At 43.3% G+C, this 25,153-nt stretch overlaps 1 protein-coding gene across 1 annotated transcript in view; it reads right to left on the reverse strand.

Moving 5' to 3' along the window:
• Positions 1-25,153, reverse strand: part of CACHD1 (cache domain containing 1) — a 303,229-nt gene that overhangs the window by 121,585 nt on the left and 156,491 nt on the right. The window contains exon 3 of the mRNA XM_069232515.1: positions 8,006-8,154. Coding sequence (XP_069088616.1) covers positions 8,006-8,154 — 149 coding nt within the window. The remainder of the gene's footprint in view (positions 1-8,005; positions 8,155-25,153) is intronic.

Here is a 25,153-nt window from a genome sequence, read left to right on the forward strand (position 1 = left end):
AACAGCCACACATGCAACAGTTTTGCCTGCAACAAGTTTAACTGGTGGGCACTGCACCAATTCCCACCCTGCTTTCACAGATTTCATTAAAGGATGCCCATCAGCCAAAATGACATTAACAAACACAGAAGGAAAAATCAAAGGAGATTAACTGTCGCTGTGCAATCAGCATGCAGTTTGTGCAGGCCGGGTGAAAGACCATGCCCTGTTGCTGTGACAGGAGGTCCTCCAGTATTGGCAACCTTACTGGAGGAATGATGCTAAAGCCCTAACATTCCAAGTACCACAGTCTCCAGGCCCAATCTTGAGGCAGTAGAATGACTTGCGCCCAGTAGATCCTGACCTTCAGAACTCAGGGCAGGAGAGGTCGTGTTGGGGAGACATGCAAGAGTCCTGTGGACCACTGTAGACAGCTTGGATCTCTTGAGAGAGTGAGTTATTTTGAAAACTACCACACACAGTTAAGCATTTTCAGTGGTAGCAAAGCAATTGAGCCAGGGTTCTCCCCATTGTCTGAAGATGCCTTGTGCTCAGTCACCACCATCAACTCTGGGTGTGGCAGGGAGAATTATCCTCCATTAGTCTTATTATGGTTGAGCTGCCACCATGATGTTTTTTTGTAATCTCCTCCAACACCTGGAAGGAATCTAACAGTTTTCCTTGGTGCTGGGCTCACCGAGAATTCAGGTTCCACTGCTAAATCTGCATGTGTCATCTGGCATGGTTGACAAGAAGGAAGCAGGAGGCTATTAGGCAGAGATGCATCACAGCCACCCTCACTGAGACCCACAACAGAGGCTGAAACATCAGCATCATAGCCTGAATGTCCTGGAGTTATAGGTCCGGAGGAAAGGATTGAGGTCACACTATAACCAGGATGGTTCCGATCAAGGGAAGCATTTGTGAAGGAGTAAGGTGGGACTTCGGCAGGTTGATTGAGAAACCCAAAGATGTCAAGAGGTTTGCAATCATCTGGAGATGGTCCACGACTCAACGTGGCGAGCCTGACAACATTAACCAGTCGTCAAGCTAGGGGAAGACTGGTACCCCCTACGATGGGCAGCGCCTACCTTCATCAGCTTTGTGAATACCCCATGGAGCACCAGTCAGCTCAAAAGGTCAGAAAACAAACTGAAAGTCTTCCTGATTCACTTTGAACCACAAGTATCATCTGTAGGCCTGCAGTACAGGGATGTGAAAATAGGTCCAACACTACCCTACCATCCAGTTTTCAAGGTCCAGGGCAGATAAGATTTGTTCTTGAGCAGGAAGTAGCGGTAATAGCACCCAGTTCATACTTCTGAGGCCAGCATCTTCTCTATGGCTCCTTTGACCAAAAGAGCCTGCACTTCCTGGCAGAAAATGGATGACTGATTCTATGAGATGTGGCCTGATTTAGAGGGAAGGTGCTGTGGGTCAAAAATTAATGGCAATGCATAGTCCGTTGGACAATCTGCAGGACCCAATTCTTGGATGTAATGTATTTCCACCCCTGCAGGAAGTGGTTTATCCTGTGTTCTTCTGGATGGCTTTGGACTGGTAAGGATGCACTAAAGGAGCTTGCAGTTTGTGACCGGTGGGTGGAAGATTGGGGAGAACACGGTCCCTGGTGGCTAGGTCACTATGGACTGGGCCCAAGTTCCAACCTCGAAAAGGAGCGTGCCATGGCCCTGCTCTCCTTAAAATGCTCCAGGGACAAATTCTACCTTCTCATCAAACAGACGAGAATCATTAAAAGACATGTCCATCAAGAACACCTTGATGTTTCCTGAGAAGCCGGTGGATCTCATTCAGGCATGGCATCTAAGTACCATGCTGGCACCCATACCTCTACCCAGACAGTGTGTGGTATACAGGCCTGATCACATGACAAATCTGACACCATGCCAACCACCTTGAATGGTTTGGCCTAAAAAAGCCTGTAAGTTCTCTGGGCCCACAGGTTTTGATCTCACCCATCATGTCTATGGGTGAAGGGACATATTAAACAGCTTGCGCTGTCCTTTCTAAAGACAAGGCAGGCAGAGGAGAACATATGCTTTGCATATGCATCTACTTGTTTTGACTATGTCGGGGGCATGCTTGGAAAGGGGTTAGAATTCATGCTACTGGAAGATGCCCATGCCAACTGACTTCCAGGTGTTGGATGTTGTGTTAGGAAGTCCGGGTTTCCTGGAACACGACTGAATGAGTGTTGGTGAATGACATTCCAAAAGCCTTCACCCTGCACCAAGAGAAATTCAATTTACCCCCACACAAAAGTAGAGATATATTCACACTGTCAAAGAGGGGTTATACTCGACCTATACAGTTCACTACTAAGTCATCTATATTGCAAACCTTTGTGGGACTATTTACACAACAAATGGCAAGTACAAGTTTAATATGAATACAAGAACAGACTGAGCACAGGTGTTAAGAAAATGAGGACAACGGGAGTCAATCATACTAGACTGGTACTTGTCCCCATAAAGACCAACTACAGCTGGTTTATTTGGCAATTCGGAATGTTGCAGACAACCTGAATGTGACCTATTACATGTCCTAATCCTATGGCGATGCTCGAGCACTAAAATATACTAGAATTTGGTATGGAACATACTAAATAAAAACTTAAACCTAAATAGCCCTCAGAAAAACTGGTCCTACAACATGACAACGCGGACATGCCATAAAAACACCAGTCCTCAACCCCACTAAACTAATTCCGACACTTCAAGGCTGCCCTTAGATGTTTAAAGATCTTTAACGCGTATTTGTAGAGTGCATGTTCACCCCTGAGAGGTCTTTCAGCATTATTTGATATATAACGGATGTTTCCTGTAACCAACCTCAATGCTACTCTTTTTAATCAAGCTGAGAGGAGCAGAAGCCTATAATGACCGGTGGGAATTCGAGTCCATGACCATGAGGTGTCACGCCGATTTAAAACCGTCTTAGGACAATGCACCAGCCCAACAAGCCCTTAATGCTCCCTCAGTTTTCTTGAAATGCTGTCTAGAAGCTCAAGAAATGGCCAGCACCATCTGTGAATCAGCACTGGCACGGCTGCATCGCTACACTGGTGAGATCGGTATACATTTTTTTAAATTATTGACAACAAATGACAAAAAGAAGGGAAAAAAACATATGACTTCTAAATGTGGTGGCCACAAACTTACAATTCAAAAATCTTTTAAAAATAAAAAATAACTATCTGACATACTTTTAATAGAACGGCACAGGTGCTTCCTAGTAGGCGGGTGTACTTAAAACAGGTGTGGACATCCTTTTTAATAGTGCATCACAGGTAAAGATGAGGAAAGTCAACTAGTGACCTTGAATTCGTGTAACCTGAAGACACTTTATACACACTAGAATGACTTACAAAATAAGAAAGGATAAAGAACGGAAATAATCAACGCGGTGAATAGCAAGTTTTGGCCCATCAATCTTGGTGCTATCGTATTTGTTTTTAGATGGATATGCACATGTGCCAGGTAAAATTCAGTCATTCGCGGTGCAAGATGGCCAATGGCTTTAGTGGATGGCCCACTGCTCCATGCTTTATGAAGGGATGGCAAACACCAAACATGTAAATATTAGCTGAACAGACCAATGCATGACATAATGTGATTTAAAGCCCCTCTAAACATGCAGGCATTTTCAAATATGATTTGTTTTTATTACGTAATGCTGTTAAAATTTAAACCAGCAAAAATATATATATTCCACTCGAGCAGGTGCAAGTCTCTAGACTACATGCATAAAGTTACATTCAGCCACGAGCGGCTCTAATTAAAAGATGAACTAATTTTAAGCGAACAAAAACAATTAAAGCCATTCATAAAAGTTTTCCACACCTTAAAGAGCAACAGCCACAATCTAAGACATTGGTGTCTCTTGCAGAGGCCTGGTGTAGTCAGTTTTAAGGGCTGGCTACCTAAGGAATTGTGAAGGCAACCCACACAGTCTCAGGTGCAATTTCTGTCACACTTAATTTGAGGCATAATTATGCAGCTGATAATATGTAGGTGATTATTTTTAAATTCTTCGAAACTGTCTCCAGAAAAATACCAAATATCTCCTTATAATTGGGTTCCTCGCTGACTTTCAGGAGATCAAAAGGCTGCCTGAAACTCAGCTTCAAGAAGATGATTTAAAAAAAGAGTGCCCCAACCTTCTGGATTCTTTTTTAATGAAGAACTGATCGAAGCTGCATCCCGAGGGAGAAAACAGAGCTGTCACTCCCACTTTCATCTATTCCCCATGGAGAAATTCGCTCCCTGCCTGGCTTGCAAGATGTTCACTTGATTGACGTTTGCTCTGATGTGCACAGTGCTTTGAACTTCAGACATTTAATTCCCATCAGGCTGCAGTCATTTTTATTCTCCTTCAACATGATTTACAAGCAGGAGAACAGAAATGTAAAAAGATAAAATACATTTGCAGACTCTTTGAATCGTACATCAAAAATGATGTTCAATTGAGCGCCAATTGGGTTACAGTATGAATCAATTCTCAGTGCAAATCAAATTTCTTTGCTAGAAAAAGTAAATGGGGCGGCACGTGACGAACTGGTGTGTGCGCATGTGTGGGCGTTTGTATGCTTTTCGATGGGGGATGGTGACATCGCACTGCAGCGAGGATGAACCATCAAAGATCTTCCATGCAAGTAATAGGAAAACTCTTAGCCATACCCCCTGAGTTGCATACAAAGAGCAAACGAAGAAATAGCGTAGTCCTAATGTTACAAATGAAGCCGAGGCGTTCTCCAGTTTTTGACATAAATTCTAGAGTTTATTTAATGCATCCGTTTCTTTGATTTTGGTTAATACTGGTGCAATTGGTGGGAAAAGTTACTGAGCTGACTACAACAAAAGCCAGTTTGGACTTTTTTTGCATTTTATTTCAACGGTCCAACAACAGTGAAGAACAGTCTACAACTTTACCCTTTTGATCCCTCCTAAATATCCCTTAAAATATAATTTTTCATGTGAGAACACATCTTTCTTCATATACTGACTCTACAATAACTGAACCCATAAAATGGGTTCTCCATGATGCTATAACTAGAAAACAGGCATTGGTAAAGTCAACATGTCTCACCTTTGTGATCTACTGGCTTGGCCAATGCTTTTTGGCGATGATGAACAGCATCAGTAAACAAGCATTTGCAATGCGATAGGTCTCGAGTATTTTTTAACAAGTTAACTGTCATCTTTTGACAACAGCGCCCATGAGCAAAAACAGAAAAAACATGAGTGAAAACTGAGAAAAGATTACTTAAAATAAAAAGTTAGCTTTAAAAAATAAAAATGAGCAATTTTGTTGGTCCTGCTGGGCACATTTTCGCCAGTCACAAGCCTTCTGTTTGTGGGGCACTGGAAGTTAGAACAAAATACTACTTCAATCATGTTGGGAGCAGCAGACGGGCACTAATTCATTTGAAATCAATTAGTGCTTGATCCCTGCTCTACACAGAGTAAGGGAAATTATGCCAGAAATGCCTTGACGAATTACGAGGCCGTAAAGAAGAGTGCCACGCAAACCAACGAATGGTGAGCGACAGGCGGGCTCCAAGCCCTTTGCTGAACACAACAGTCTCCCTCATGCGAGTGCATGCGCAAGTGCATGCACTCGCAGGATCGTCCCTAAAAAGCAGAGCTTTTTGTGGAGGGCTGGCAGCAATTTACTGCCTGGCCCTCCAAAAAAGAATATTCAAAAAAAGAACAGCAATGGTGAAAGTGAGTCAATAGAGTAACAGGAGAGAGGGTTTGAGGGAAAGCAACCGGGGATGGATGGGAGCATGAGGGAGATAGCACCACACAGGTTTGGGGAGAAGTTCGTAAGAGAGCAACATGGAGAGCCAGGTGAAGAGAAGCATATGGACGAGAGAGCAACACTGAACATGGAGCTAGAGATGCACACAGATAGGAGAACAGCAGTGCAGGGGTTGAGAAGTACATGAGGCAGGCACCTGGGAAACATGCTCTCTCATGAAGTGCTTAATCAAAAAAAAAAAAAGTTTAATAGAAGTGAGTGGTTGAAGGACAGAAGTAAAGAAACTGTGCTTCAGAGGAGGAACACACAGAAGATGGACAGCAAGCCACTGAAAAAATGGGAATCTAACAGTGAAAAAGCCAATCAATGGTAGACAACGGCCAGGCTTTATGCCCGCTGTAAATTCTGGATAAACTATAAATAGGTCTTTTGTAACCAGACTGCTCAACCTAAAAAGATATGTCATGTCCTTCCTATCACTCAGTTCTCATCTGCCAAGGTTATACAGTTTTAGATTTTGTCATGTGTGGTCTATGTTTTAAATATATTAAAGATGTTCTGACCTAAGTACCTTACAGGACCATTCGGTGGGGTTTTTATTTTTTAGGAAGGAGAATCAACATTCAAAAAAGGCAAACAAACACAATTGTATAAAAATAAACATACAAAGGTTTAATTAAAATATCTCATAATACAGCGTTTGGTTGTTCAAATTTGTGAGATTTCATCAAATCTTTCAAAATAAATATGGTCTGGATTGTTGTTTTTTTAAATTTTTCTTTCAGGTCCCCACGTAGTCCTCAATTTTAAATGACAAGTGCTGTTGCAGATCAGGACCTGTTGCACACTATATAACGTAGTGCAGATCTCACTGACTGGTTATTTATTTAGGGGAGTTTTACATCACACGGCTAGGTCACATTGTGGTTGTTAAGGAGTGCTATAGCAAGCATAGTAGAAAGGTACGCTCGAGGCAACCGCCATCGCTGTTCGCATCACTGCTTGGCAGAACATCAGCCTAAAAAGTCCAATCTTTTGTAGTTTTCTGAACTAGATGTGGGTTTTTTTTTTTTTTTTTTTTAGACTTTGGGTAAAGGTTTTCCAGAGTCTGAGGCCAATAGATCTGCTTTCATGCTTCTGACATCTGAACTGACGGTCTGCAGGTTAGGAAAGTGTAAGATGGTAGATGAGACTAACTGGGATACAGATTATGAAACTAACTAATGGGATCTCTGTTCCAATAGGCCTTGTTGATGTTAAAGAAGGCTTTGAATTGACTCCTTAATTCCGCCAAAAGTCAGTGGACATCTTCAATGGTCGATTGTGCTAGATCACCTTCGCAAAAACTCAGGCCAGGTGTGGCTGTATAGCTCTGCAGTCATTACAACACATTTGTGAGGTTCTCAGAGCGCCTTGTTTGGATCACTTTGCAATAATGTAGTTAACTCATCATTAGGGTCACTATGCTCTATACCTAATGGCTGATTTGCATGAAAAAAAAACCTTTGAGCAAAAACAATTATAGGAATGGGCCTCTTTTCACCTCATTTTCAATTAACCATCTAAGCCTCGCCCAGCACATGAGCAGTGAATACTTTAGACACCACAGGGCATACACTTTGACCACACTTCAAAAGGCAACATCAGCAAGCAGCCACACAGAGCTAAACATAACCAAGTCTTCTGAGACAGTGAAGGGACGGGAAGGCAATAGAAATGCGGTATTCTTAAAAACAAGAACCCTTAATTTGGGGGTCAATTAAGTCATGTGCAACGGTTAATTGGCAGCAACCATTAGCTTTTTATACACTTACATAGTTCTTGTTTGTCAGATGTTTAGCTGAAGTTTTCTCACAACATTATTGTGTGCATAAATGGTTACTATACTGACTTCTGACAGAAAAGCCTGGACTTTCACTCTTAGGTAGGATAAATGTTCAATATTCACAAAGTCACCTTGTGGGGAAAACCCTCAAGCCAATTTGTGAACCTAAGTGGAATTTTCCCCCTGTATAGCAACATTTATTTCAGGCTCCACCGTTCCAAAACTCGAACGAAACATACTGAATTCATCCAATCAAAATCCCAACTACCAGAAGATAACCTTTATCCATACAGGGAATTCCTATGCTTGGCACACACAGATCGAACAGTTATATCTCTGAAAACAATTGGAGTTTACATTCCCACTACTCAACTATCCCTGTTGCTAAAAGTAAGCGTAACATGCATGAATACATACTCCATCATAGAGGGAGGAATTGTACAGCAGTCCTGGATTGCAGTCAGCGGGGAGGTTAGATGTGCCGTGTAAGATGCTTCAACCACTTGCTTATTTCGAGTCACCACATCCAAGTAGCGGTTGAACTTCTCCCGGATCTTTTTTGCCAGCTGAAAAACAACAATTGTAGTTGTCAAGTTTAATGACTTCTGATATTTTCTTCTCTCCTACAATCAAAGCTTGAAGCAGTATTATGAGCATTCGTTAAATTGAAAGAGTCAATGTTTCTCCATCACGTAGTCAAACCTAAGCCCTACATTCCTAAAGAGCTAATTAGAAAATTGCTTAGAAACTGACCAACAAACCAATAACAGGGCTAAGAAAAAGATCTTTTATCTAAATTAATGATCATTTGCGCTATTGTTTTGTAATTTGTCTAGAGCCTGGAGAAGCAATTCAAAGGATGGACAGCACATTACTTCATTGGTTGTGCTTAGTTAAAAGAATGTGGGTTTCAAGTGTCATGTCCTGTCCTATTATGCTAAACTGGTTGCACGTGGAGAGCTTAAGCAACCGTAGGCGGCTCTATAGTGCTGAGGGATATAGATGGAACAGAAGTGAGGTAAGCAAGACTAGCAAGGTGGAATAAGACAGCCAAATGTGTCCTCAGGAGGGGCGGGATGGCAGAGGCATTCAGGGGTGAGCGGGTGACAGAAAATGTAACTTAGAGAGGGTGACAATAGTAGGAAAATGTGAGTGAATAAACTCAGGGAACAACAAAAATGCTGAATAAAACACATAAGGCTACCTGTAAGGAGAGGAATGTGTTTCATTATGCTCTAAAAACACAATTAAACTGAATTCAAATTTAATTGGAAACTAAGCCATATGCGAATTGGCCAACAAAGCCATTTGTATGTGCATTTGCATTTGACACAACCAAGGACATTGTGTGCTCTGTAAAAGCACTAACTATCAGAATGAAGCGCCCAGAAAAAGGGGAAAAATAGGAAATAGAAAACAATCCTGTCTTAAGATGCTTCTGGAAGGCCGAGTGGGAACCTATTATGAGGAGGTAACTCATTCCAAAGTTTGGTTGCTGCTACAGATAAAGCACGACCAACCCATCCAGCCTCCCTAAACTTTGGTGTGTACACCTTCATGTAAGATGATCTTAATGGGATTACCGGGTGAAACCAGAGAAATGTGCACTTCAGAGCGTGCAACCCTTGCAGATGCAAGGCCTTGTGCACCACGCAGAAGGCTTTAAAGAGTACTCTCTGAGGGATTTGGAGCCAATGCAGAGTGAAGGCCCTTACTTACTGAAAGCCGCTTCATAGATTTTAGATCAGGGGAGACGCCGCATTCTGAATCATTTGAAGATGTCTGAGGAGGGACTATTAATGTTAAGATACTGTGCACTGTAGTAGAAAAGCCTCGAGGTTACCAAGGAAATAGCTACTGCAGTTTTAAGTTCAGGAGATACAGAAGGGAATATTTTCCTCAACATATTAATAATATAAAACTAAGTACTGGTAGTTCTATTTACTTGGGAGTCAAAAAACCGGCTTGTTATAAAAAATGACTCCCAAGTTATTTGCAGTGTCTTCAGGGTTGGGGAGCTGGCCGCACGCATTAAGCTACCATGTCCCCGACCATACAGAATTCTGTGCACCAAAACCTAGAATCTCTGTTTTTTCAACATTAAGTTTAAGGCAATTCTCCTTCATCCAACCGCTAATATTAACCATACATTCCTTGAACCTTTCGGCCACAGCCTCTATATAATCAGACTTCGAAACAATGATCCATGTATAGTCTGCATAAGACTGCACCTGGAAGCCAAAAGACTGCAAAAGGGATGCTAATGAAGCCACATGTAGGTTGAATAACATAGGGCTTAATGAAGACTGTGGTGGAACTCCACATGGAAGTCTGAGGGGGGTGAGGGGGTTCTAAACTTTCCACAGCTGACTGCATGAGTTCTATCAGTGAGAAAAGAACTCAAAGCCGGAGCGGCGTCCCTTATCCCTGCCTGGTGCAATCTATGTAGAAGGCGGGTTGGGGACACCATATCAAATGCTGCTGATAAATCTGGCATCACCAAGATGGCAGTTCCACCCTGGTCCACTTGAATCTGAATAATGTCTGCCGCAATCACCAAAGCCGATTATCCCGTGCTGTGTCCAATATGGAACCTGTTTTGAGCAACATCAAAAATGTTCAGTGTGGCAATGAAATCCGTCAAACTCTAGTTCATATGTTTCTTTAGAATTTTTGCTGGAGTAGGCAGCAGCGAGATGGGTCTTACGTTTCAAGACCATCTAACGCTCCGTTAGTTATCCCTCTAAAGAAAAAAAACTATCACCTCTTTTCATAACTGAGGAAAGGTTCCAGAGCTAATCACCGGATTAAAGACCATTTCTAGAATCGTAGCAATCAAATCTGGTGCCAGCTGGAGGATTTTAGGGGGACATGGATCATCAGGAGATCATGATTTCAGTTGCATTCAAAGTTTTTTGTTCGAGTACAGGTGGGAAAGAAGTTAAAAAGCTAGAAGGTTCATTCTTTTTCAAAATTCTACATCTCTCCTAGTCGATGAATCTCATCTACAGAGGGATAGTTGTTTTTCCTACTCTCCGTGGTAAAATCGTAAAGGTAATTGCCTTGTTGTCTGTCCAGCTGAGCAGGGGAATTTTCCCAATTTCAGCATCTGGGATGTTTGAAAATATATTATCAAGGGTATGTCCCGCCTTATGAGTGGGGGCATTCCTCAAGGACATGAAATCAAAACTCTGCATGTGATCGAGAGAAGTGATGGTCTCTCTGCACTCCTTATCCTCCAAGTGTAAATTATAATCACCCAAAATTACCACATTCTGGATAGTCTTACAAGGTTCTATAAATTGGTCCCATTTTTCACAAATCTATGAGTGAGGACAAGGAGGATGATAAAGCAGGAGTCCAGAAAGTAAAGTTTTCTGATTATCTTTTAGTCTGAATTGCGCCATTTCAAATATAGCAGTAAGTTTTCTCGCCACTGATTCCAGAGTGCAATTTAGGGAGCTTTTTTAAGTTAATGGAGTGAAATGTTAAATGGAGATAATGTGCACGGAGATCTGGAAAATCAGGACTTGAGTACTTATCATGGAACTGAGGCGGTGGACCCTAAAGTACAAGTGAGTGTGCAGAAGAGGTGATCAAGAGAAACAAAAGGACATCTTCTCGTTATGTCTCCCTGTTGTCATGATGACATTAGAAAACGAGGGTACTTTTAATACCTTTAAAAAAAAAAATACATGAAATTACTTTTGTGCCAAACAGTAACGATAGATCCTCGCATCAGCCAATGCAGCATGGAGAAAAGACTGTGGAGATCAGTAGAAATTGAAAAAATAAATCATTGGTATGGGTTTAAAACATTCTGGGGAACCAGAAAGAAGCCGGGAACACTTACAACATGGAATACTTTATTTCAAAATCCTTTTTGGTACTTTACATCCTCATGACCTTCTTCAATTTCTATCAGACCCTCACTTTGAAAGCTTGTTGTCTCCTGATTCACATTCATGGGAATCCGTTTGGTCCTATACTAAACTCTTAAGTGCACACTGCCAAGCATTAACCCATCCACACCAGACCACGTCCATCCTACATATGACAGTCAACTGGTTTAGCCCCCCACCAAAAAACACCTCACCATGAAACATCCAAGTACCTAAAGGAAGTACCCTCCCCTGGGGTTCTACTCTCATTCCTTGACTACTACCTGCACAGCTGCTTTGAATTTCACCATAAGCCTAGTGATTGACAGTTATGTACCATCAGCCCAACCACGCCTCCTCCTCATCCTTGGAATGCTCCTCATATCCATTACTTGAAAGCAAAAAGGAGTGATCCTCTGCATTGGACATAAGTAACCAACCACACAACTAGTTTTCCTCCTATGTCTGACTGCTCAGTTTCTGTCTTTCGGTGTTTATCACACTCTTGCCCAACACCACTGTCAGGCGGTGTTCCTCAAGGCTCAACGCTGCGCCCCCAAACTATTCGTCACTCGTTAGCTACCCGTTCCCTTAAAAGTCTCAAACACAGAAAATAGTTTCTTTCATGCTAAATAAGAACCCTTGCATCTGCAGACTCCTATTTGGCCCTCCTCTCCCTGAAACTCACCCCTGCACGCTTGGCCAGAGACCTTTGTATGTTCAACCCACTATGACTCCAGAAAACCACATTTCACAGACACTTGTGCCAATTACAAAGTATTTGATGTACATAAAAGCTGCATCCAAACCACCTTTCATCCAGCCAAAACGCTGAGGAAACTAGGTTACTGCAACAGCTTTCTAGTTGGCCTTTGTTAGCTGCTTGTTCCTTCTTTTGGATAAAATATTAATCTTTGCTATAAGAACCCTTTATAACTTTCTTGGGTGCATTGTTACATCATCTTCCACAAAGGCAAGTTAAGAAATACGGTTTCTGGGTTTCAAAGCTATAAATAATTTATCCCTCAGCTACATAGCTCAACTGCTTGCAGATATTTGCATTCTGGCAACTTTCTTTTGACTGACTCAAGTCTTGTTATAGACTTCAAGCCTTTCTGTGCTCTCTTATGATTCTGTTCAATTAAGGTTTTTGAACAATGCTGCTGGAATAGACCCCAGTCAAAGCTTAATTTAAAAAAACATATATGCCGGAGCCCAAGGTACCACTTAGGGTGCCACCACAGCTTGTAACCGCCAACATCCCAGCCAGGGTTTCATAACGGCACTACTGACGACTGTGGGGGGGGGAGGGAGGGGGGGGAGATACTATCATAATTAGTGTATACTGAATTGCTAAACTGATATGCTCTGATGAAAATACGCAGTCACCATGTGGTGGACTCTCATCAAAAAAGTGCTGGTATTAGGAATTAAGTGCTGGTGCCGAGCACGAGAATACACCGGCACAAATTAAGCACTGCCTCCATTTTAAAGGCAGCAAATCCCCTTATTCACATTTTGAGATTTCCCTTAAAGACGTACATACTGATGCTTAAAGGTGGGCATAACTAATTATAGCTGACTCACTCTTGCACGCCAAATCCCTCATACTAACACCCCCAATGTAAAATTGTAGATATATGCCTGGTACTACGTTGTTTAGTCTGTTAAATGTTTGTCTGGTCTCCATTTTATCCTTCACTTATCCAGGCGCGGCTCCTCCAAGCGTACCACCGCACCCACCACCAGCAGCAGCAAACCTTTAGTAAAAGGGGCTGGCCACAGGCTGTTACGTGCACTGTACTCCCCCTGACTGCACATGTATGTTTGGCCGGCTGTCACGGGCCGGCCAAACACACATGCGCAGTAGGCTCTCTCCGGAGATCCTTCCTGCATTAGAGGAGCAGCGTGGAGGTGACAGCGGTGACGATGAAGGTAAGTGTTTTTTTTTTTTTATTAATTTCACCTGCCAGACCCTTTTTACCACCGCTAGCCGCTCCTTCAACTATCATGTGCCTTACATACAAAAAAAATCTAACAGTTGGCACCTAAACTACATAAAACCTTCTCTGATGTGATTGTTATGAAAGTGATTTTTTATTGAGCGCTTATTTCTGCTTAGTAAATAAAAATAAATATGTATATGCCTCTGTACAGCTCTTCAATACCATACCAATAGTAGAAACCACGCAATAAAATGCCTTTAATATGCAATATTCAAACACTTTTCAATCTTTAAATCAGGCAAAAAAATGCATTGTGTATAAATGCATTTGCACAATATTATTTTCAGTTAAAATAATTAGTAGGCAAGAAACTGCATGCAACCCGTACAAGCACATCACACTTTATAAATTTACTTTATTAATTTCTACAAACTTTTCACAGCCTACAGTGGTTCTAGAGGCCCTAGTTCTAGTATATTTGCTGCTCTACTAGACATGGTCACTGCTCTGGAATTGCAATTCATGAGAAAGTGGCAGGGCTGCCTGGGGTGTGAACTATCACCAACGACCAATGGCAGACGCTCTGGGCTAACATCCCATCTCTTTGTGGAAGCGTGCTGAATAAAGGACTGATATATAAAATGATTATGAACAGTCCTATTACACCCTATGAGCTAAAACAGAATATTATGGCCTATGCTGGAGGGGATGCAGAAAGATAACCAACACTCCATGTTTGGTGGGAGTGCCAACGTCTGACTCTTTTGGGAAGAAATCCTCAGTTACATCAAAGGAGTGCTGGGATCAGGCGCGGCTCCTCCGCTATGGCATGAGGAGCACCTCCCCCTCCACCTCCAAAACACACACGCGCACTGGGTTCTGTCCAACTCAGCATTGTGATGCCTGGTTGAAAAGAGCAGGAAAAGGCTTCCACTCTGCCTCGGAGCGCCAAGTCAGGGCGCTCCAGCCAATCCTACCGCTGCTCTCATGTGAGAGAAGTGTTAGGATTGGTCGCAGGCTGGGAGCCTGTGCCAGCAGCGAGTGGAGTGGGAGCCAGAAGAGCGGCAAGGCAGTGGCGCTAAGTTTCTTTTTTTTAAAAAAAAAAAAGCTTTATGCTGTTGTCCCCCTCCCAGCCGCTATGCCCCTATATGTGCCGCCCGTCTGGGATAACTGCTACGATGAGATCCAGCTACCATCATACTCAATCTACAGCCGCCAGAGATCAAGCACATGCACAAGGTGGACTGGGGATTGATAACCAATATGACCTTTGCAGCTACACAACTGATCGCTGTAAAGTGGAAAGCACCAACCATTCCCACAATGCATGAATGGGCTAGGAAAATCTGGCAGTTGCTGACCATGGAAAAAATACCTAGGGAACCTAAGGAACTAGGTCAGAAACACAATAGTCAGTGGCACCCCCTGGTGGAGTACTTGAAGGGCATGAATTTCTCCTATGGCTACTCCAAAAACGCGTCGATCTTTCCCTCTTGATGATTAGTTCATGAGGTGAGAAAAAAGTGTCTATGGTTGTGTGTTAGCTGTTTTCCTGAAAACTAATAAAAATCTAATTGAAAAAAAAGATATCACTTCTTAACCTTTTGGAGAGACTTCGCAAAGAACAAGAGAAACATTACAAAGAGAGGTCAGCATCAACAGTGTCAAGGGCATATAAGCAACCACAAAAGTAATCTTTGAAGAAAGCGGTAGGTAGGATAGTCTTATTTTTTGTCAGAAGTCGAAAACAGCACGGGCAGGAGAACATTGGTGGGAAGGAAGGTGAGGTTTATTCATTTTTTGGAGGAACTGAAACCATATTTCTAAGGTGATCTAGGAGGGACATATTTAATTCATCACAACATATCACTCTTTGGCAGACACGACCATGCACTGTATCTGAAGTGCAATGAGTGATTTAATTTCTTCTACCTGCAGTAAGCAGCCGTATAAAGCTCTACAATATCTTCCACCTACAGTGAACTGAACTCAGGAGTGATTCTTTTCGATGTTATTCTCCTCTCCCACAGGGTTTCTTTCAGATCCAAGGAATACTTAGGAAGATTTGCTTGCACGGTCACTCGATCTGCTAGCAGAAGACGGAGCCAATGCTGGCTGTACTGAGGTTTCTAAGCAGCTAACGGCGGTTGGGGCCATTTACAAAGAGGCTACACAACCAAAAAAATTAAGTGCAAAAATTAACTGATTTTATAGAAAACGAATTAACATGAATATTGCACTAAAATCAAAGCAGATTAAGTAGATACTTGTAAGTGAAGACAAAGCTGTAACTCGCAAACTTAAGAAAATCCATGCAGAGGCTGGGAAGGCTAAATATGAAATTTAAAAAAAAAAAAAAAAAAAATGGAAGGCAGGCATGTATACATGGAAAATCAAAAAACATGCCAGAGACGTGATGTGGACCAAACTGCTGACATGAAGTGAGCCGTAGGACAAGAAGCTGAATGTAATGGCAGAAAAAGAGGAATGTGCAGAAGGGAAATGCCAAAATCAAGAATGTCTGAAACATCGGTGTGCATCACATCCCAAAAACACATCTGTTCCAAAAAACAAACCTGTACACTATAACATTTTAAAAGGTAGTCTGTCTGGGTGGTTGATCCAAAAAATAAACTTGTAACTGACATTGATAATAAAAGCGTGTTTAATAGATAGGTGTATGCCTTTTGATTTTTTTGAATAAGAAAGCTAGATACAAGCAGGAAGATGCAAAGACATTTTTGGAGAAAAGTGACCAGTAACTATTAGACTGCGGCAACTGATATGTCTTCGAACAGTTATGTCAATGGTTTGGCCTTGTGATACTAATAGCGGATGAAGAACAACTGTAGAAGCGACGTAGATGAAAACGTTCTGCGGTATTAGGCTGTGTACACAAGAGGTTTCTGGGTTTTCAAACAAAGGAATGTTTAATAAATGCGATGTTTCCGAGTGTTTTAATGGGCACTTGAATGCTGTGAATGGTCGATATTCAAGAAAAATACTGGATACCAGCAGTGGCTCCGCCGCAATGAAGGAGCAGCATCGCCCCACTGGCTAAAAGCCAGCAGCCGAAAAATTAAACAATATTTTATTATCCTTTTATTTTTCACCTGCTGGCTGAGCCAGTGTGTGCACGAAGGGGCAAGCCTGGGCCACAGGAGCGGGGAGGAAAAGTGGAGTGCACTTAAAAGTGCGCATGTCAGTTTGGCCAGTTGTCTTAGGCCGGCCCAAACGACATGCAGGCTTAGGTTTCTCTAACACAGCTGTGTTGCACAGACGGGTTGAAGAAACAGCACAGACTCCCAATGCACTGTCTGAGCGGCAGACAAAGCCACTCAGACCAATCCTGGTGCTGCTCTCATGCTAGGTATAGCATGAGAGCAGCACCAGGACTGCATGGGGAGCCTGTGCTGATGTCCCAGGGACTGCTGTGACACCATCAGGAGCTGAAGAGGAGCAAGGCGTCTAGCAGCAGGACAGGTGTTTTTTTTGTTTTGTTTTTCCCCAAACCCCTCCATCTCACCCCCCCCCCCTCGCTATCCACCCTTTGAGTTTTGAAATGGTTGCCACTGTTGGATACTTGTGGGAAGATTTTTTGTTTTTGTGTTTCGTGATCCGAATAAATAAAAACCTAAGAATTCACTAGTCAAACATCATATTTAAGAGATAAATTCAGATGGAAAAATGAAAGCAAATATGGTCAACTTGTAAATGATGCCCTGAACTCTGAAGAGAGGATTAAGGCACTCTTCTACAAGCCATGTATTCATTCGTGCACGATAAAGGCACTCGGGGACTAACACTATTTCATCCTGGAATTCTAGATAACACTTTGAAATCACAATATTTGAGTCCCTACTTTTAGAAGCTAAATTTGTGAAGTGAGAAAATAATTCCCTTTTCCTGATGCTTGTATTAGTAGGCAAGGCAGAAGTTATTCCCAAGTAGGTGACTTTATTCAGCCCATACTTCTTGCTTGGAGAGTAGGCTGAAACTGATGTATTTGCGGTTTAAAGGCCTTCTTTAGATAGGGCAGCAACAGGAGTACACTACCTACTTGTTGCACCACGCTGCATGTGGCATCCATCTAAACATGTCAGCTCTCTGAGAATCAGAGGACAGTCTCCTAAATATGCACTACACCTCCCTCTGCAGAGACTATCATTACTCCATACTGAGTATGTGCTGCGTTGAATGTAAGGAGTAACACGGAAGCGGTGAACTGAACTACCGCATAGGTGATGCGGTGTCCATAACCGAGCCACTGCCCTCATTTATCACCCAGTTGGCTATTCCGAGGAGCAATCTACTACTCTCCTCTAAAAGTAAATTGTGCGTGTGGGTGTTCTAACAACTTTATTTGAGGAGTGATATTAATGGAGCACTTCACCATGATGTATTCCCTGGTGGGAGAATAATCAGATTTCCGCAGACAGGGCAGCTCTGCTGGAATTGCTCCCTTCAAACGATGCAGAACAGTTACAAGTCTCTAAGGATCATCACATTAACAGGGAACTTCGCTCACATTAGAAAACTGGTACAAAGATTCTTAATGGGCTTTGTTAAATGATGTATTACAAACACACAGATGTGTGGATTCGCTTCATAAAGTAATGACTCGTGTGAAACCTCGACTCCCTCTCAAGCAGCCCACAGCAGAGCAGAGCATCCCTTACAGTGTGCAGGCATCTTCCCTAATGCTTCCTTAAACAAAAACAAAAAAAAGATTTACTAGACAGATCTGCCACACAAAATGCAACATCAATACATTAGATTTATTTCAGAACAACTAAATCATGTAATGTCTTTTGCAAACGTTTTTCGACAGCAAAACGTAACTGTAGTTTTTGAGAATGGTAAATATTCAAACACTTCTGACACCTCAACAATCCTGCGGGTCCTAAAAGTGGACAAACGAACAATATGTGCGGGACCAAGTTCCTGGGCTTCACACTATAGATACTCGGCAAATCACTGAAAGCCAGGTCTCCCTACCCCTTCTGTTTTATTCTTAATGGCTCTTCCAATATGCATTTTTAATTATAGTCGCCTCAATTGTGTGTCAGGCAGAAATACCCACTAGTCTCCAATGGCCGTGAACTTCAGCATAAGGGCAAATAAGGCCCCAACATAACGCATATCTGAAGTGTGTGACTGGACGCTTACCAATATCTTATGGTTTCAAATGAACTACTTTCAAACTGTCATGCAAAAAAATCTAGAAAATGGCAGAACGAAGTAGTGTCAGGACAGTACTGTTGATAATGTTTACACTCGTCTAGTGGTCCAAGTAGGACTAGTCTTCTTTTGGAGTCTAGCCTAAAGGATCTGGGTGTTGGTGGGAATTAATATATTTATTTATGAAGACATCACTTCAGAAGGAAGGTTCTTGTGAGAACCAGCATGTCAGGCAGAAATATCGAATGCATTTCTCTTTCTATCCACTGAACGGCGCTATTTCCATGGATTTCTGCCCGTCTCATCTTGGATGGAAACAGGTCTACGTGTCCTCTACGCAGCTTCTCAATTAGAAGTAGAGGCCAGGCAAGATTCCCCAAGACTTTAGTGTCTGCCATGGGACAGTAACATCCACTGTACTGGATGCAAATGGAAATCGACAATGTAGTCGGCAGCCCCCTCTCTCTTCAGCATGGGAAGCAAATGTAATTCCAGTTTGGTCGCTCAAGGGTCACTTTGGTCAGCCTCTGAAAGAATTCCAAAATACCCTGCAAACCAAATGTGGATCGCTACAGGTACGCTTCGATTTTGAGCCCTTTCTGGTAACACCTGTTCTTGAACCCACACTGCGGAATTATTTTTACTGCCAAAACCTACATTCAGTGATGAAGGCTATGAGATCAAATGCTGCCCTATGTCCAGTGCGAGCCAGGCCTGGGTTTTAGTTCACATTGTCTGCTGGTTTACTTTTCCCGATCATAAATGTTGGGTAGAATAGAAAAGATGCAAAGTAGAGAGTTTCCAAAAGGTACGACCGGCCAACCATCGGCAATGAGGCGACTGAGCACTCAGATGTCCCAGGGACTTGTGCAAGCTAAACTCATGCAAGCGTGTCCCGCCCGAGGCCAGCCGCCCTTGCAGACCGTGCCCATCTTCTGTGTTTTATCCGGGGTTAGCTCCTCGCATGGCGTCCATGTGCCACGGTGCTGCCAGGCAGCTCCTGGGTACAGAGCGTCAGAGGTTAACGAGCCCAACACACAGCCCAGAAGTGGCCATTAGAGGGTAATCATATCAAAGAGAAACTGCAAACAACTGTTCTTGGAGAGATTACTCGCAACTGGCTCGCGCTACTCGTAGAGCAATTTCTCTATCAGATTCTGTGATCTGAAATCTGCATCCCGGGCAGCAACTGATCTCATTTGCTTAGAGGCATCCGAGAGAGTCTGCTCTCGTTCACCACCAGGCTAATTCAACGAACACGATGGAGGGGGAGGCGGACCCCCAACTGGCAACACTTCAGCGGCAGAAGGTAGACTACGAACTCGCACGGGCCCTGGCTTGTTCTCACAAATGTACTATCATTATCAACGCTTGCTCTTGATGTTTAAAGTTTTACTACTACAAAAACACTTTACCCACTATCTTTACCAACTGGTGGTGCCGCTGCGTCGGTGGGATCTGTGGAGTAGTGAAATATCTAAACGTCTGTCTCAATGACTCTATTTCTCCTGGATGTTATCCTGGATGTTATCCTGTCAGTGCTTAATTTGTGCTTGTTGTTTCCGGTGCTGAGCACCGGCACTTACTTTTGAGGGCCGGCGCTTGTTCTTCTGCCTCAAGCATTTACTGCGAGTAAGAGACACATGTGAAAGCCGGAGGAAGAGAAAAACGATAAAGCTTCACAATGGGAGAAAGCAAAAAGCTGCAAGAGTGAGCTGAAGGGGCAGGGAGTGCCTGTGAACGGATTAAAGAGGCCCGAGATGGCATCAGGATTACCCTGCCTCAGTATTCCCTGTTCACACATTTAATTGCAGCAGCCCTGTGTTTAAGAGGAGGGCTTTGGGCACCGTCACGTTTTTATTTACAAATTAAGCATTGTATCCTGTGATCAATAATATATTTAGCCAGAAAAAACTAAGATTATGACTCACAAGTTAGAGCTAATGGAGTAGCTCCTCTTTGTGGCACTTTGTCAAAACTGCCACCAAGGACGGCAGCACAGATATCAGGAGTCTGCCGCTTGCTGTGGTTGCAGAAGACCACAGCGGCCTACATCTAATTCCACCGCATGCCTTCTCCATCCACCTCCCTACACTTCCCGCCCCTTTAGCCTTCCTGCAGGGTTCTGTTTCATCCCCACTTTCTCATTCGGTCACCGTCTTTCAACGCGTCTATTTCTCATTATTTCTTCTTTTTCACTCTTCTTCTGGTTCAAAGGTTGGTAATCAAAATTCGGTCCCAACCCCCAAAACATCCTACCACCTGCACAAATTAATCACTGGCTGTGGGAGTACATGGAGGGCAATGCCCTCTGTGCCAACGTGCGGGCGTAGTCACCGGCATCGGAGGTAACACTTGTATTGCGGTGTACTGCAAGGACATGCCCAGCAGAAGGCACCGTTCTTGCCCTGATGGGTAACTTTGAAAGCATGCCCCATTTCTCTTCTCTATTAATGTAAACAATACACTTCACCACAGCTGCAGTAAACACTATGCCGACATTGAAAGAGGTGATGTTGCTTCTTATGAGGCATTCTGTACCTCGGGGACACAGGCAAAGAACATAAATGCTGAAAACAGAAGCCATTTGCAATCCAATTAGAATAGCTGATGCAAAAGGTACCTTATTTTATTAAAGACTGAATGCACGAGACGTATACATTGAATAAATATACAATTCACTGTATGATTTAATGAAATAGTCGATTAATGCCAACTAATATCAAGTATTTGCTAATAATGTTGTTTTGAGATAAATAGGACGCGAGTCGTACAAGAAAATTAACATTTCCCGCGAGATTTTTCAAACTAGGGCACTTGCTTCAATGTTGACATATTAAATGCCTTCAGCATGCTGTCAACTACCCCGCTGCCGGGCGGTATCAGGTATCCGAGCCCTCTGTTCATCAGTCACCCGATGACAGGCCGGACTGCAAACACACCGTCCCCCCCGCTCTTGGTACCCATCAGCTGTTACTTTCCATGAGCTGCGAGGCTAGCGCCATTCCTGACACTTTATTTGGTGGGGAATGCCATCAGTGCCGACTATTGACACCAGGGTGACATTGTTTGACCCTTTTGGAAAAACAAATTCGTTTAAGTCCCCCGTCTAGTGTTACTGTTAATAAGACCTTTCTCATATCTGAATGATCCATAGGTCCTCTGGGAAATCGCTAGCAATAGTTATTCCATGACATCATATGGGACTGTATTCATCAAAGCTTATTAACAAACCAGACAAATAAAAAAACAGAAAGGCGTACCCGTATATTTAGGCTAAACACCATATATATATATATATATATATATATATATATATATAGATTTTTTTCCACTAAAAGACAAAAGGTTACAGGAAACTTAAAGTTAGGAAATAGAGTTAAAAAAAAAAAAAATCTAAGAAAATTACTAAAAATCAAAGTTTACAGGGACGTTATAGTTAGTTTCAGATTTTACACACACACAAAACCATAGAAATTCAACTGTTATCATTACATTTATTTCAATAAACAATAACTCGTGCCTAAGGAAGCTAGAAATCGCGCCCTGCACTGCTAGTTACCTCATATATTACATCACTCATGACATCTATCACATCACTGATAATATCAATGCAACACCTGCAGTGAAATTACTGATGAGAAAACTGTGCATGGCAAGGGAGCGAGTTATAGGTACCTTAGGAAACAAACGTATATACTTTGGAGGAGGGGTGTGCGCATAGTTCCTCTTCCCAAGCAGATTTCCTCCCTGGGGCCTCCATCAACCGGTGCTATTTTGTGGGGGAGGAGGGCACACGGGCCCCTCCCTGGGTTGTTTTTTGGCCACAGGGACCCCATCCCCGGCCACATTGTAAATGGGAGAGCACCCCTCCCTGAGCCATTACTGGCCCTGGGGATTCCATCCCACAGGACTGTCTCACAGGTTATGTACCGTGGTACCTGGGACATAGTGGTTCCCCTGCCTGCATTGACGGGGCAGGGAAACCTGTGTTGGCTCTCGCTTGGTGGAAGCCTTTTCAAATCTACTGCAAAGCGGGAGCAAACACCAAGTCTGCTACCAGATGGCAGCAGCTTGAAGAATGGCTCCTGTCCGCTGGGAGCAGACTTGAGAGGTGTTGACCTACCTGCAGTAATGCAGGCAGGGAAATGGATCTAAAATCTGCTCCTGCCCTCAGGGAGCAGCATTATTAGCATTATCATCAATGCCGGATCCCGCTATAGACAGGGAACTGGCTGGGGTCGCAGGGGCCACATTACTGTGCCTAGGCCCTAGGGGAAAGCTGCTTAGGGACAAGGGCCCCTTTACAATGCACCCAGGCCCTGGGAGATGGGGTCCCCAGAACTGATAATGATGAAAGGGGGGGTGCTATTTTAACCACAGAAAATAGTACCAGGCTCCAGAGAATGGGGTCCCCAGCACCAAAACCAGCCTGGGGTTATGATGCCGAGCTCCAGGGATGGGGTCACTGGGGCCAACGTAGGCCCAGGGAGGGGGGCTGCATGGCCCCCTGCCCCTTTGCAAAGCAGCTGGGCCTGAGGGATGGGGCCCGAGGAGTAAAAAATGGCCTGAGGAGGGGCTGCATGTCCCCTTTTCCAGGAAAATAGCACTGGGACCTCAGGGATGGGCCTTCTGGGGCCGAAAACGGCCCAGGGACGGGGAGGGGAAAATTTCCCCCTCCAATTTACATTGCAGCTGGGCTCCAGGGTAGGGTCTGAGGGCCCGGAAATAGACTGAGGAGGAGGGGCTGCATGTCCCTCTCACCCAGAAAATAGCACTGGGCCCTCGGGGATGGGGTCACCGGGGCCAAAAACGGTCCAGAGAGGTGAAGAGAGAGGGAAGTACACAAGGGGGACAGCTGGAAAACATATGCACTCTCATGGAGTGCTCAACCCAAAAGAAAAATGTGCCTGAAAAGCAAGCAGTGGAAGCATAGAAACCAGACATTCCAAAAAGGTGGTAAAGAGACAATGCTTCATGGGAGGAACAGATGCAAATCGACAAGCAGGGATACATAAGAAGCAGGCAAAGGAGAGTGACATAAAAGCCAAACAATTGTAAGCAACGGGTGGGGCTGCACCCCTCTGTATGTTCTTAGTAAGCCTACAATGTGCGTCTCACAATTAGACCACACATCTCAAACAGGTTGCCCAAGAAGGACTGACAGATTTAAAATTGCTCAGCTTTTATTTAAATACCTACCCTAACACCACCACTTAGTCGGGTGGAATTTCTGAGAAAAACTTCTTAGATCGCTCCATTCTCTAGATCCATGTTATTTCAACTTAATAAAGGAGTACAAAAAGGTGAAATCTATTCTGTATGCAAGCTCCTTACATCTGGAAGGACTTGCTCCTACGATTATGTCACAGTCAGTTTCTTGCTTTCCTCTGTAAATGGTTAAAAGCCTTAACGTTCTGTAGCTCATTATCCCCCCAAATGAAGTGAACTAATGGCCTAAGTCTGACTGGTCTGTAAAGCATGACATAAGTAAAATCGTCCCCTCCACCTCCTTACTCTCAGATATTCATTATTTTGTCCTGGATTTCAATTAATCCATATACACTGAGTTCTGAGAAACCTCAGACATTTTAGGGTGTGGCTTTCAGTTAGTTCCATATGACAGAAAGACTTCAACTATGGTAGGGCTACCCTGTGGAGGTTTCCCAAAACTACATGCTAGTGCTCGTACTGTCCAAGTAAGGAGTAATTTAGGAGTAAAGAACGTTTTGGTGGATGATGCCATAAGAAGCAACATGACACCTCCTCAGACCTAATGTCAAAAGTTCTACTCACTCTGGCAGACCTCATCTAGGGCTGTATAATTTCTACCTCAAAGGAAAAAACAAGGCAGTTGTTCTGTTGTCAATCAGTGGATAGCAAAGTAAGCAGTCAGAGGCCATATATAAAATCAATTTACAAAGCCCTGTACATATACCAGGCTTCATCTGTAAACTAGCACACTGCTAACAAGGAGTCAATGATGCTGTCATTAAGTGACAAAGTAGCTATGCTAATCATTCTTATAGAGAAAACCATATTTTTGTATGTGCTTTGTGGGTTACTTAATTAGCAATGTACTAACCAATGGCTTGGGGCAAATAAAACAAGCATTGGCAAACCCAATAGGTTGCGCCTATGCAAGAGCTACTGGCTTGGCCAATGTGTTTTAGCCATGCTGTTCACCAGAGTGACTGCTGTTCAGCACAGCTAAACTTTAGTGGCATAGCGGACAGCGGTGTGCAGTGGTGTAGAGTGGAATGGCAAAGACTGGAGTAGAATGGAGTGGCAGAGTGTGTCATGTATTGGAGTGGCACAGTGTGGAATCGAGTAGAGTGGCACACACTGGAGTGGCATAGAGTGGACTGGTGTAGAAAAGCATTGGTGTAGAGTGTTAGAGTATAGTGAGAGTGCAGTGGCACTGAATTCAGCGACTTACAATGAAGCATCATAGAATGGAGTGGCACAGATTAGAGTTGTGCACAGCAGAGTAAAGTTGTGCACAGTGGCGTGGCACAGAGTGGCACGGTGCAGAGTTGAGTGATGCAGAGGGCAGT

The sequence above is a fragment of the Pleurodeles waltl genome, chromosome 4_2, assembly GCF_031143425.1.
Source record: "Pleurodeles waltl isolate 20211129_DDA chromosome 4_2, aPleWal1.hap1.20221129, whole genome shotgun sequence".
Taxonomy (NCBI): Eukaryota; Metazoa; Chordata; class Amphibia; order Caudata; family Salamandridae; genus Pleurodeles; species Pleurodeles waltl.